General features: G+C 42.5%; 1 protein-coding gene across 2 annotated transcripts in view; it reads right to left on the reverse strand.

The window, feature by feature from the left end:
- Positions 1-732: 732 nt before the first annotated feature.
- ZNF438 (zinc finger protein 438) overlaps positions 733-15,539 on the reverse strand; it is a 105,470-nt gene continuing 90,663 nt past the window's right edge. For both annotated transcript variants that reach the window (XM_090047516.1, XM_090047517.1), the window contains 2 exons: positions 7,593-9,444; positions 733-3,756 (listed from right to left, as the gene is read on the reverse strand). In XM_090047516.1, the coding sequence (XP_089903642.1) occupies positions 3,150-3,756; positions 7,593-9,444 (2,459 nt within the window). In that variant the 3' untranslated portion in view covers positions 733-3,149. The remainder of the gene's footprint in view (positions 3,757-7,592; positions 9,445-15,539) is intronic.

Here is a 15,539-nt window from a genome sequence, read left to right on the forward strand (position 1 = left end):
ATTCAAGCATTTAGTTTCAAAGATATCACACTGAGCAGTTTGATTTCAAGTGTTAAGAAAAGCTAATTCAGGAAAGATTGCTTCTTAATGTGAGCACACTGTACTAAATTAAATATGCTCCCTGTTTGACAGGAAACACTCAGCTTTAAAATAAGCTATTCCTTTCTAATATTCATTTTCCTTCACCTACTCAGTGATAGTCAATGGCAGCACATTTTGTGTCAGTGTCTGAGAATATGAACATTGTTTTTCTATCTCTGGCCACTAGAGATGTACAAGCATAGACCAGAGCAAAATATATATTTCAGAGGTAGCTTAGTCTTCCTTTTGCTAATGTCAATGAAACAACTAAGATTTTGTATTTACATCAACAGAAATAAGGAGAAAAGCCACCAAAAGTTACAGGGATTTTCTCCCACACCAAACACCCGTGTAGTATTTGTGAGAGTTTTTCTTTTTGTTTTCTATTTTAGTTGTTCCCAGTCTCATACTTTAACACTAGACTCCATTTAAAATAAGGAATGTCACTTAAAAGTTAGTAGAGTTGTTGGTTGTAGTGGTGTTAGTCTAAGGACACAAGCAGACACAGTTCTTTGGGTTGATCTTTTATCTTTTATTAGACCAACTAAAAAGTTGGAAAAATTGTTCTTTGCAAGCTTTTGGACACAAACACCCTCCTTTAGGCACTGAAACTCTCCTGATGCTTAAAGAAGGGTGTTTGTGCCCAAAAGCTTACAAAGAACAATTTTTTCCAACTTTTTAATTGGTCTCATAAAAGATACCCAAAGAACCTGTCTACTTAAAAGTTATCAAATTAATGTTATGATGTTAGAAATAACAGAGAGAAATCATGCAATAGCTTCTAGGGTCCTATTATTAGCATCTTACATTTTTAGTCCACATCTGCTTAGGCAGTCACAACCATGGTAAAACCTCAGACTTCGTAGAGTTAGCAAAATAGTTCACATCTAGTGTAGATTTTTAGGGTTGACTCTTCCATCACTGAACAGATGGACTTTGGCCAGAAGCAGAAACGAAAGGAGCACTGATGTAAAAAAGGGCACCGGCATTTTTATCATTCTGTCATCTAACTGTGCCCTGCTCACCTGTTCTGGGCACTATTAGACAACATTTCTCTAAGTAACTGTTATTAGTGCTCCAAAGAAGTGTCAGGATAGACAGTGTTTCAGTCAAGAATACATTTTAGACTGTGGCAACGCTGGCTGGCCAAACATTTGGTTACAACAGAGCTCCAGCATTTCATTTGCTTACAGCAGTTTAAATGGGTTTTATACAAGCCTGATTGTGAGTGCAGATGAAATCAAAGAAACAGCAATGTGAAGGTTGATCTTTGCAATCAGAGTCATATTTTTCTTTAAGAATGCTATGCTCTGAAGAATTCTGCAGAAATCCATGAGGACCTGGACTTCTAAACAGCCCTTGCTTGTGGCTTTCTATCTTCCCTGTGTACAACCACACCCCACCATTATAAGTGTAATAAAGCAACCATATATCCTTATACTTCCTGTGTTTGAATAGCTGGATCAAACTCTCGACTGGAGACTTGCTGAAAAAACGATTCACCCAGCCTGCTCTATGGTAGTGCAACTTAGTGTACCATCTATCTACAGTACTGCCTTAAACAGCATTATAAAATTGAGTCCCTGTAGTTTTCATAATAGTTTTGCTTCACTGTAAAAAGGGATGTGCATGTGAGGGCTGGTAACCCTGGTGCTATAACCATTATTTATGTGATTTACTGGATCATGGCACCCATGTACACTGGTGGAGGTAGGAAAGCCTGAATTATACAGTAACATCCATTTAAAAGCCCGGGAAAGATTTCCCTTGAACTTGTCAAGCACACATGTACACAAGAGAGACACAAAGAGCTGTGCTAGCACCAGTGGTGTTTCCTTTCATGGAAGGTCCAAGGACCTGCTTCAAGTTCCTTGTTAATATTATGCAGTCTCAGGAGTCCATCTGCCTAAATGTAACCAAACCAGGTTGCTATTTTTAACACATTATCTTTTATGATGGAGTCAGTCAAGCTCTGAGGGTTCCATTTAACTTCTCTGCTTCACAGGTGACAAGTATATTTTCCTTCATCCCTAAACAAGCTAGCTGCAAAAAAATACAGGACACTTTATCAGGGTAAAAAACCAGACCTGCTATTTATCAAGATAAAATGTAACACTTGTGAGACATGCAGGCAATGAACCTTCATGAAGTTAAAATGAAGAAAACAAGACTTAAAAGCCCTTTGTATATGAAATTTACATTATGAGATGTAAAGCCCCTAATAAATGAGCTGTCCTAGCATGCACATATGCAGAGAAGAGTATGTATACCTGCATGCATACACACCATAATTTTGGAAGCACTATATTGGGACTGAAATTACATTTTTGATCTGCTTTTGTCATTCCACCCAAGAACAGCATTTGCATGCCATTGTTTCAGCACACTGATTCATACTGGGGTATAGTCTAATATAAGTTTGGTGTATCTCTTTTTTTCTTCACAATTTCAACTTCTAGCATTTTGCTTCCTTGTTTCTGCTTGAAGTTCTGAATGCACGAACATCTCAGGCACTTACAGACATCCAGGGAGGCTGCACCCACACGCTGTATATCCAGCATGTTGGAGCAGACTCGATTAATTGAGTCTGCTGGAGCATGGAAATTAACACGCTGAATTTAACATGCAGTGTACCCGCGCTGAAAAATGGCAGCGGGGTGCTTTGAACTAAAGCTTGTTGAACATGCTTTAGTTCAAAGTGTCCTGCTGCCATTATTTTTCAGTGTGGGGATGCTGATACACATGACACTCACGCACTTTTAATTAGTGTGGCTTGCTAATTGAAATGCCCCCCCAAACCAGTCCCACCTCCCAGAGCATGTCTATAAACACCCTTAGTGCACTGGTATAAAAGAGGTTTGTGTGTGCGTATCTGGAAAGATCGACAATACAAATACACAGTTTTCTATTTAGCAAAACAGATCTAAACTGTATGTACAAACAGCCCTACTGTTGACTGAAAAAAGTGACACTTTTCTGAGTCAGTTTTTGGGATACTGTGAATGAGACACAAATCATTCAGTAAACTTTGGAGGTGAATACTTTTCTAGCTGAATGTTGTCAATGCTTCATTTTTCGGTATTAGAAAGTTCGCTAACCCCCTGTTTAAAGAATGAATTAAAAATAGTCCAAAGAACAGAAGGGTCTTCACAATTATGGCAACTCTGCCAATGACCACAGAGATCCTCTTTTCTTCCAAATACCTGCTTGCATAAAATGCAGTTATATCCTGCTTTAGACCAAATTTGATTTTTTTTAGTTTGTGGAACAGAGCCAATATTTTGCAATTCCTTTGCTGGTTCACTGTTCCCTAACTGAATCACCTCATTTTTAGTTAGTATATCACCATTATTTTCATGATGAAGACAGATTTGCCTTCTCAATTTTGGAAAAGTATAGAACTCCTCATAAGGGGCACGTTTCACCAGATTTCGGTGCTCATTCTGCTTCTTCCAGAAATGAGCTGCATGTTTGATCAGTTCCTCCTGTGGTCCCATGCCTCCTTGTAGAATTCCATCCTTTATTCTTCCTTGGATCTCCTCTCCATGAGCACACAGCAAATGAAACTTCATTTCAGCAAAGGACAGTGCAGTAAACTGGCATCGGCCACATTTGATCTGTACTTTAACATCTCGTTGACTATGAAACAGATCTTCAAAATTGCATCTATTTTCCCTAAAACAGAAAAAGGATATGCAAACTACCTCAATACTAGCTATGTGCAGAACAAAAATGAAAATTTCCCTAATCTCTAAGTAGCAAGAACTTTTATGAAATATCATACTATTATAACCATGCATTATTGCAGCCGTTAATGAAACAGACAATGTACAAGCACTGAGAAAAAGTAAAGTAGTAAAATGCTAGGCAAAGACAGCTAAAGCAATAAGCTAGCTGAAAGCAAATTTTATCTAAATTGGCACTGTCAAGTTCAAATTTGTTTCCAAAGTTAAGTTTTATAAAACTAAGCTTTGCCAGTCCTAAAACAAATAGAAATCTTTCACTGAAATGTTAAAAACAAAACACCCTCCCATGCAGTGATTTCAACCCAAATATTGCACCACTGTACTAGTAACATGGAAGCTACAATAATTAGCAGCTGAGTACTAAAAGGAATTGACTTAGGAGAAATTCCAATTATAAAAACAACCCCATAATCACCACTAGGAATAATAAAAAGTAAAACAGAACTTCAAACAGGAAAAACTTCAAACAGTCTGTGATAGTTGTACAGGTAAAAGTATTTTAAATATATGATTTACTACCCAATATTGTTGTTTTGATTTCTTTTTATAATAGGATAACAAGCAAACACCATAAAGGAAATATGAACTAAATGTGACATCTCTAACTTTAATAAGGCATTTATTCAGAGAGCTTCATGGAGCTCTTTTGAGAGAAAGAGTTATGAATTAGAAAGGACTAGTATATAGTGATATGAAACAAGCTAAATTACCCAACAAATAAATTAATTATAAATGATTCATCATAAGAGGGAAAGCAAGGTTGAAAGAGGTGCTGCAATGCTTACTTGAGTCCAGTACTATTAATTGTTTAATTAATGTCTCAGAGGATGGAATAGAGAATACAAACGCACAGTAACAGAAAGCACAGTGGGATGAAATTAAAATTCAGCACAGAATTAAGGCACAGGAGAAACATACTGAACCTAATTACCATATTTTCTCACAAGCAACATGCAGCTTTTTTCTAAAATCACCCCCACAAAACTGGGGTGTGTGTTTTAAACAGAAGTGCTTTGCCTTGCTGGAAAAGAAGCACTTCTTGGCACTGTGTATGCCATGCAACTGCCAAGATGGCTGCTATTTGCATCTGCTCAGCAAACTGAAGAGGCAGAATCCTGTTTTAAACCTCTCACAGCTACAGCCATTGGCTGAGCACTGCAGCTTGCATCTGAAGCATCAAGTGAGCTGCTGATAAAATCTTGATGAGGCTTGTGATATGAAAAAAAACACTTTATTTATATAAAGAACTTACAGGAAAAAAGCAAAGGCCTTGCTATCACCTTCTGCAAGGGTCTGGGGCTTTTGTATGACAGAATAAGCCCGCCTGGAAACATAGGCCTGATCCAAAAGTGCAGGCACATGTGCTTTGTGGCGCCACAAACCACATATGTTGCATGTTAAACTGTAACCTGCACTGCTAATTTGCAGTGCTGGGACAATATTTGCTACCAGAATTTCTCAGTAACAATAATAAAAAAAACAAACCCAAAAGAGGTGGTGCAAAGCACACCAAACTGCCATATGCTGGGGCAAAAGTGGAGACAGAGGAGCAGGCAGCCAAGCAGGAGAAGGAGCAGGGGGTGGAGAGAGCAGGAGGCTGGAGACAAGCCCCTGGAGATAAGCTGGAGACTTACCCTGCTCTCTCCAGCCCCTTGCTTGTTCTCTGCTACTGCCAGTCTGGGGGAGCTAGAAGAGCAAGCAGGGAGCTGGGGGAATAAATGGAGAGTGGGGGAAATGAACGGGGGAGAGGGGGAATGAACAGAGAGTGGGGGAACAAACAGGATAGGGGGGAATGAACAGCGAGCTGGGAGGAATAAATGGGGAGCAGGGGAACAAATGGGGAGCTGGGGAAAATGAGCCTCCTGCTTGTTCTCCTATTCTCTCCAGCCTCCTGCTTGTTCTTCTGCTCATTCTGCAGCCTCCGGAGGCTGGAGACCTGCATGGAGGCTGGGGGGGGAGCTGTAGCCTCTGGAGGGGCCTGGGACCCTGTGGTGTGTCAATGTGCTGTGCGGAGGGGCTCTGCCATGTTGGGAGCAGGGGACCATTGTGCAACGTGCACCCCCAGTACATGGCAGAGTACCCCCTCAGAAAAAGTGCCTTTGGGCGATTGCCGCTTGCCACCCCTCCCCCCCCACACCACCAGTGGCATCTGCGGACAGTCAGCAATCACTGCTAGCCACCGCTGTCACTGCCGGTGGCGTCCATGGGCGCTCGCCACCCCTGCCCCTGCTTCTGCCATGCTCCCGCCAGCCACCATGGGCACACGGCCTTTATGCAGGGGACCCACCCTTTCTAAGCAGCTCCCACACCCACAGTCCCCCACACCTACCCTCACACTGACTCACCCCCCCACATCCCCACACCCTCTCCTGCAAACCCCATATCCCCACACCCCACACCTGCCATGTCATAAGGAAACCAAAAGTAAACATTAAAACATACAGATACTTAGGATTTATTTTATTATGATGCTGGAGACACTGGTAGGCTTCCAAATTTCTTAAACATTGTAAATATAGCAATAAAACATTTCCCATCAAATCAATCCCCCTTTCTCTCTCTTGTTTATTCTAATTGTGGAAGAATGTGGATTTTGGGGTATTTTAAAAAGTGAATTTGGGATGCTGCTTCAGCACTATAGCTGACACAAGGGGCTAGTGTCCCCGGATACCAAGTGGATGGGCCTCAGAAGCTCCTGACAGCAAGTAGCCCTGAGCTCTAGCCAGGGCAGATTTTTACACTGCTGGGCCCAACACAGGTGCTGGCCCCGGGCTGCAGATCCGGAGGAGCCAGGCAGCAGGGTTATTTTGCCCCAAGTGGCACAATTTGCTCCCCAACAAAGTGTGCACATGCACCGAGACAAAAAGCCCTGGCTCAAATTTGCACCTCTTCTATTTGAGCTGCTACAAGCACACATGCTTGCATGTGTGGACTCACCCTCTGTGTTTCCAGGAGGACTTATTCTATGTCACACAGTCAGCCAGGACTCTGGGGAAAAAAAATGTCTACATTCTGCCTTTCAAAAACAAGATGGGTGTTTTATTTGGGGGTGTGTTCTAAATGAACAAATACAGCACAGTTCAATAAAACAAAGTCAGTCTGGTGCAAACCAGAAAGGCAGTATTTATCATATGTCAAGGGAGTTTAATGCAAGACTATATAGCAGGAACAGGAGCATTTCCGTTCTACTATGGCAAGGTAAATATTAAGGTTTTTTTGGTTAATGCAATTGCAGGCAGAAGCAGGAATCAATGCACAAACATAGACAAGGCAGCAGTATCTCAGAGAAGCAACTGGGGCAATGGTCTTTAACGTAGTGAAGGGATTTGTAAAGTGAACACACTGCCACACTACTCACTTTGTTGAAGTATAACCTTCACTGAGTACCACCATTGGGAAAAATACAACCTGACAGACTGCAGAGGAAAACAAGGCTAAAAATATACTAAATATCAAAATCATTTGGTTTTGTATATAGATAACAAAAAAGCAGTTTCACTGGCAGCTGCAGTATTACTTTAAAGGGAAATATTCAAGACTAGGCTAGTTACTCATCTATCAATGATAATTTGAGACTTAAAAATCCTTATAGACTATAGGAAGGAAGGGACAGAAAGAAGAGATCCAAAAGGATTTGCAAACAGCTGTGAGTCTTGTTCTGGAGGAAAAGTTAATAATAACTAAGAATTTTTACAGCAATAAAAAAGAAGCAGTAAACTCCTGATATCATTCTCTTATTGGCATTTAACTTACAGAGGCACTCACCTCTCTATTGATTCATCTGCCCCTTTTATATTTATGTCTCTGATCTTTAAAGCATCTTGCAACTGTTGTTCACTAGTGGAGAGCTCAGTGCTGATAACAACCCGGTGCACTTCCCTCAAATGGCCAAAATACACTTTTGCATGTCCAAATACTTTAGAACAGAATTCACAGCACACCAGTTTCTTGAGCCGACCTTCACTGTGATGAAGCTTCATGTGTGTGCTTAGACTTCCTGAATGAATATATGCTTTACGGCAAATTCGACAACTGTAAGGTCGCCTGTTTGTGTGTGTGTTCATATGGTCCTGAAGATGGTGTTTAAACTGGAAGTTGTGGTTGCAAACATGGCACTTATGCCACATCTTAGGTACAGTAGAAAATACATTCCTACACAAATCACTTGGTTTAGCAGAAACTTCTTCACTCTGTTTATAACTTAAATATTTATTGGGTAGTGAATTATTTAAATAAGTGTCTTGTTTTACCTGGTCAGGAGATTTGGACCCTACTATGGATGCAGATGTTAGTGGAGCTAAAGCCTGCATAACAACAACAGGTTTTGGCCTAATACTACGGTATTTTTTTACTTCATCTCCCTTTCTGTTTTTTGGTTCCTGAGGATCAACTTCTATTTTCTCTTTACCTTCTCTAAACTTATTAACAATGCGCTTCTTTCTTTTGGTCTGAAAGGCCAATATATCATCTGGGATTCTTTGTTTTCTCCCTCTTCTCTTCAAGGCTGCAGCATTCAATTTCTTTGGATTATCAACATCTACTTTACTTGCTGGACAGAAAGCATTTTCACACGTGGCTTGTTTGGAGACTTGTGCAAAAGATATAGGTAACAGTTTACCAGAAACATTTAAGGTTTTCACCAAAGATGGCATCTTTTCACAATCAGATGGTTGCACAGGAGCAGCAGCATTTGCAATGTTAGAATTTGGTTTAGATTTATAAAACATTGTTTTTTTTATTCTTGAATAAGGCAAAATAGGTAGTTTTCCTTTTGGTGTGGAGGGAGTCAATTGCACAGGGTTGCCCAAAACAGCTGGTGACAGAACAGTGACAGAGTTTGCAGAATTCACTGTTTTTTCTTTAACTCTCTCACATACAACAATTGAGCCTTTTGTGGTTTCATCTGCTGTTTCCATAGAATGCAAGTTTAGTTTTAGTGGATCACTTACACCCACTGGCTTGGATAAAGGTTCCTTAGCTGCAGATGGTTCTGACACAGCTTTAGCAGTGTCCGTTCTGCTCAATAAAGAAGGTTCAGATTTGACATTGTTGCTTTCATTTAGCAAAGTAGCAACTGTAACTTCAGTTGACCCCTGATCCAGTAATATCATTTGTTCAGATGCACGAGTCATAGAATGAGTTTCAGAATGGTCTTCAGTAGAGGCAGTCACTGGTGGCATCTGTGATGAAGTCTGTGTCTTGACAAGAATCTTGTTATGTGTACCTGAAGCAGTGGTTTGAGTTGTTTTTTTGTCAATCAGCAATTTGCTTCTTACAGACTGATACCTAGGAATAGGTAGTTTGAGGTTTTCAGGAGGGGACATGTTTGACTGATGGATTTGTTGGGTTAGTGCAGGAGTAACCTGTGGCAAGGCCACAAGAGAAAAAGTTCCTTCATGACCAGTAACTTGCATCAGAGCATAATTTTGTGTTGGCACTATAAGTGGTTTAGAGCTTGCAGCTCTAACAGGAGTGCTATGCTCAGGCAGAGAAGGCTGAAGACAAGAAACCATTCCTGATGTTACAACTTTTGGTACCATTTTTGGTGCGATGGTCCTAAAGTGGCTTTTATTCTGAAAACGTTTTCCACTTTGTATTGTCCCTGAAGAGGATTTATCTGCAGCAATGAAATAAAATATGCAAATATGTATGACAATGTCTTCATAAAATTAGTTTATCAAAAAAGAACTTGTTTAAAAGTTTATGTGCAAACTTATTACATATATGAAAGATATTTAAACAACCACTAACTGAAGCATGGAGTTGGAATTACAGGCTTTAAACAATAAACTGAAAATCTAATAACCTTAAGAAATAATACATTTGGTTAATATTTAGCTCATACAAATAAAAATATTAGTTCTTCTTCTTCTAATCTAGCCCTTAAAGCAAATTCTTTCTATCCAAGTCATACAGCCTCATATGTTTACATCATTTTTCTGCATTAGAAAAAGATTGTTCCATTATCCCACCAGTAGTGCAACTGCACATAAGAACATAAGAATTGCTATTTCCTGGGTCAGACCATAAGTCCATCTTGCTCAACATCCTGTGTCACAGTGACAGAGCACGGATGCTGAAAGGGACAGTGAACGGAATATGACCAGGGTTTTTCCCACTGTTCTTCTCTCACTTGCAGCCTCCAGAATTTAAGGTCTAGGTCCCTAGGAAGTTCTAATTCAGAGGCTGTATTAACTCCCTAAAAGATATTAGTAATAGTGCAAGTGGTAGTAGAAGACAAGGCTTGGGCATTCTTACATTTTGTCATGAATCTCTCTCAGAGCAGTGCATTTAGAATAAGAGTACTTTTTTCTGGTATATACACACCCATATTAAGCATACTTTTCTGAACAAGTCATGCGATCTTGCAGTTCTTCTGTAGCATGGGGTTTTCTGGACATGGAAGAAGCTCAACTGATTAAATGTTTTTACAAAATTACCACTATATAATATGCTAACATGCAAGAGAATCACAAGGGACTTGGAATAAAATGTACTATCACAAAAAACACAACTGCATTCATTTCTACTTTCTCAGATGATATGTAGCTTGGCTGCACAGTGTAAAGAGTCACCTGAAAACTATTCCTGTAGTTCTATTCCCTTGCAGGACTCAGGGCTTTTTTAAAAGCTTTTCTCAGAATTTCATGAAGTTTCTACATGCTCTTATAACTAAAGCATTTTTAAAGCTTTGACAGAGAAACAACGAAAAACATGCTGGTAAAAATAAATGGCAAAAAAATCTAAAATGTTAAAACATATGTTAAAATATATGGGTCCGCAGAGAGCCTACCTTTCGCAGAGTTTATGAAAGGATATTTAACATGCATTTTACTGCATCACAATCACTTCCTGTAATAGCCAACTGTTCATCAATAAACACTGTTTCTTATACCTCAAGTTGGCAATTGCTGAAACTATGGCAGGATCTCCCCTTCATTTTCTAGGAATGAGGGAGAGTAAAAAAACCCCAAAACCTTCAGCAATGATCCCAATATTCAAGAAATGCTGGGAACAGAAGAAAATATGTTGAGGGAAATTCAAGATTACTAGAGGTATTAAGTCAAACAGAAAACATAAACAATTAAAAAAATGTGGAAGGTTACAGAGTACACCCAAAAAAAGGAATTACCCTGAAGCTGTTTACTATGGCAGTTTCTGTTCTTTATTATACACACTAAGAACTCCATGTTAAAAATGTACATACAAAATGTTGAAGATAAATATAGACCAATTTTAAGTTTCTTCCAGTACCGCTAGCTCCAACAACTTGATATTTATGTTGGATGTTCTTCACATATGCTGAACTCCTTACAGTTTGCATTACAAGTTACATACATACATGAGTATGTGGATTAATGTAATCAGCCAAGGCATATAATTCTGAGCTGTAGACTGGATACTGAACTTGAAAGCTAATAACATAGGTCAAAGTGACTGTATTACTTAAAAGCAGTAAATTTCAAGGGAATTATATTTTCCTTTATGGACTAGAGACTGCAGTTCTAAGATTATCCTTACTAGACAGTACCCCTTCAAGGTTTCTGGGTAAAAATGGGAAGAGGTGCTATGAAGCTGTGATGTCACAATGTCATCCGTCTCAAGAATTGAGAATGTTTGCCATGAAAAAATGAGGATTTTGTGTTTTTACAGCGAATTGTTAGAATCGCCAGAAAAAAAAAATTAATGAAAAATGTGGGAGCCATTGGTTCTCACGGTTGCTGCAGCAGCCTGCCAGAGGCATAGAAACCCCCAGCAAACAGGGAAGCAGCCAAGATGGTGGCTCCCCCTCCTCCGCTGATTGGCCAGGAAGGCTGCCCATCATGAGGCCTCATCCCTCTCTACCAATCGGCAGCAAGGGGTTGGGTTGCATAAACAGCAGCACTCTCAGGCAATCAGTGGCAAGGGCCACTGCTAGGACCCCTCCCTCAGCCAATCAGCATTGTGGAGGCTCAGCATGGAAAAACATGGATTCTTACTTTTTTATCAGATCATTTTGGTTTTTTTAATCAAAGAAAACTAGGATCCCTGCTTATCACATTCCAAATGCAGTGGCTTCCACTCTCCTTTCCCTCACTTTCCTTCCCAGCTCCTTAGGTTTCATTATTTTTATTTGCTCAAAATCCCATTCAACAATTAGCATAAAACAGAGGTGCTCAACCTGTAGCATAAAGGCCAAATGCAGCCTGTAGAGCTATTGTACCTGGCCCACGGGTCTCCACATGGGAAGTGGCAGCCATTTATATGACCATCCTCCCCCCTGTCAAATTGCCAAACTCCAAGCCACATGCCACACGAAAGAGCTGGGCTGCACCCCCCTCCCCGTGTCAAAAAAGGCCACACCTCTTCCCACCCACATCTGGATAGGGGCCAGGCATGTCCCTGCCCTCTCCCCTCTGTGGGTCGAGGCCACACTCCCTTCTTCCATGGGGCTGGGTCATATTACCTTCGCCAGAAGGGCAGTGTTAGGGTTAGGTTTTCCCTGCCACCCTCCATGGGGTAGAATGATGACAGCCATGGCCACCCCAGGTGCCAGATCGGGCCCACTTGTGGCCTGCCTCCTCGATTTCCTGGTCCCCTCCATGTCCACCCCCATTACCCTACTCTGCTGCTCTGGGGCAGTCTGCATCAGTGGTGGCCCCAGCTCAGTCTAACCAGGGAGAAGCAGCAGGAGCACCTGGCAGGCTAGGGCTAGAGGGAACAGAGCCAGAGCAAAAGATAAGAGGGGAAGGGGAAACTGTGTCGCATGGGTCAGCAGCAGGGGGAGCGAGGGTGCACACAGGTACAGGCACAGGGGGCATGTGGTGGGGTTGGAAGTTCCCTCCTGGCTGCATGTCCCCTCCCCTGCCAAATGAGCTATTTCAGGCAGCAGCCCAGCTTCAGCCCTGAGCCTGGGGACAAAACTAGAGCTGAGTCACCACCTGTCCTAGGCAGGTCTCAAATCCAAGCTCAGGGTTATTTTTCCCCATGCTAACCATAGTTGTGGGGGGCACCTCAGCTTGAACTCAAGTATATACAGTAACTGAACATCCGAAGCTTGGGAGCCTCTCTTGTGTAGTTACTTTCATGTGGACTCAGCAGACACTTAAGTAGCAAAACCTGCTTTTACCCTGTTTCCTAACTTATAATTCCCAGCAGCTGGTTTCTAGGGAAAATATGCATGCTGCATTCAAGAAAATATGGTGTATACCTATGTACACAACTTAACATAAATATGGATCATGTAGAATCGTTCTTTTTGCCTTCACTGAGATGTCAGTGTGGGCACACTGAATACAGCTATTCTAAATGAAACCTAAGTTCAACTGCCAGTTCTGTAATTGGCCCACTAGGTGGCCTTGGGTAAGCCAATCCCTTTTCTGTGCCTCAGTCTTCCCATCAGTAAAACAGTAATAATAATGTTGATCTACTTTGAAATTGCTTTGAAAACAAACTGATGAAAAGCACTGTCTAAGAGCAGGATATTATTAAATAATGTAGACTCTTAGTCTGAAAACAGTATGTCTCAAGGTTGTCTTTTCTGACACTACTATCTATGAATAGTATAAAAAAATAGATTGATTGTCTGCATGAAGTCAATGAGTTAAAAACATATTTGAACTACTACTGCTAGAAGACATTAGTCCCAGGATAAGCAAAGCACATTTTCTTGGTAACTCTTGTCAGTTTCAATTAGTTCAATTGAAAAGCAGAGAGAAATAAGAAAAATGTTTTGCTTTTTATTACAAAGATTGAAGTCCATCTCATACTAGCTACTTACCCTAAGTGCACAACTGGACCAATGACAGAAAAAATGAATCAAAAGAATGACAGGCTTTGCTTTGTAAGGAAATGAAGAATTTAGATTTGGGGGTAAGGATGGATGGAACAGTTATACTGAGTTAAGAGTGAGGAGCACTCACTGCACACCACGTGATTTACAGCAGTTTAATGTGGCTACTTTATCTCACAGTGGATGCATCTATACAAGGTGCTTTACTGCACAGTAGACTAATTTACTGTGCAGTGAAGTGTCACTGTCTACACATGCAGGCACTTATTGTGCAGTAAATTAGTCTGAGTGGTTAGCTTACTACCTGCATTTGCAGGTAGTAAACTAACCATGCAGTAGGTACTGTGCAGTCGTGCATGTGCAGAGGCTGACCAAGACCAAATTGGTTCTCTGTCATTCACACCAACAGAAGGCCAGACTCAGGCTTGCCCCAGAGCCATGGGGCAGAGAGTTTCTCCAGCCCCATGGCTGGGACACCTCTTTGCCTACCTCAGCCTGGACTTTAAACCCCTGGCCTGACTCCAGGGACTGTGCCACCTGCTGCCTGCCCCTAGCCATCGCATCACATTGTGGAGCAGCAGCTCCATGCTGGCTACAGCAGGTTCATGGAACATGGTGGTGACCTCCAGGGCCTGTGCTACCATGTGGCTGCTTCCCACCCACCATGCCCCTTTGCTACAGGCATATGCCAAGGCCTGGAGTCTCTGGTAGAGCCCTCAAGGGCATCCTTGGTGACACCACAGACAGCATCCTGGGGTCCCAACTGGGCACAGGGAGAGGTAGCTGACCTCATCGCACTGTGGGGCGATGCCAAAGTGCAGAGCCAGTTTGCCCAACGCATGCACTCCAACGCCCACAAACACGAGACCCTAGCAGGCCTCATGAGGGAACAGGGGCATCAGTGGTCTGTGTGGTAGTGCTGCATAAATGTCATGGCCCTGAGGGCGCAATGGGTCCTTGTCACTGATCACAACCACCGGTCTGGGGCTGCCCACAGACCACACATGGCAGAGGCCTCTCTGGAGAGGCCTGCTGTGGAGAGATCAAGGGCATCACTAGCTCTGTGTCCCAGCCAGGAGGAAGCCCCTTGCTCCTAACCCAAACTGGTGTGGGCCTGCCACCATGGGAGCAAACTGCCTGGCCTACAGAGGTGAAAGGGGGGATTTGGGCTGGACCACCCATAGCAGCTGCTGTCAGGAGCCAGAGCTGGCCCAACCTGGATAGGGGATCAGGATGGCAGGCTGCCTGCAGCAAGCACCAGGCGGGCCACCTGCCCTGCCTACCCATGAAAGGAATTAGGATGGAGGGCTCAGCTGGTGGCTACCCACCCAGCCAACTTACCATGTTCTCTGGACACCTATGCACACACAAGCCCCAATCTGAGGCCATGTAGCGCACAGCTCCTTGGCATAGTACATGCTATCTCTGAAATGTTGCAAACTCTCACAAACAGCCTCTCTCAGGGAAGAAGCACCAGCTGCCTCCACGGATGTGACCTCAAGGATACCACCAACCTTGGCCAGTGCCCTCTGCATGCACCACCTCCAACAGCAGTAGACACAAGACCAGATCCTGCTACTGGACTGGCTGGTCGCTGTTGTGGAGAAACAAGCCTGACATGCTGACGATATCATAAGCGAGTGGAAGACAGACCATGAGGACTATGCATTCTGGGACAGGCTCCTGGCCCTAGAGGAGAGGTGTGTTGCCCTTCTCAAGAAGATGCTAGATGTGCAGGAATGGCAGGCCACCATCGTGGCCTGGGCAACGGAGGCCACGGAGGACTGTTGGGTGCTAGACACCACCTTTGCCCTGGCGGTCACCTTCATGCTGCCCACTTCCCAGCCCATGGCCCTGGCCCTGCCTAACCCTGGCAGCCACTTGCAACCCAGTAACAAGCCTCACAGTGGGCTTGGACTGAGGTGCATGTGGACAGGAAA

The sequence above is a fragment of the Crocodylus siamensis genome, chromosome 5 (assembly GCF_052110815.1).
Source record: "Crocodylus siamensis isolate JL-2025a chromosome 5, ASM5211081v1, whole genome shotgun sequence".
Taxonomy (NCBI): Eukaryota; Metazoa; Chordata; order Crocodylia; family Crocodylidae; genus Crocodylus; species Crocodylus siamensis.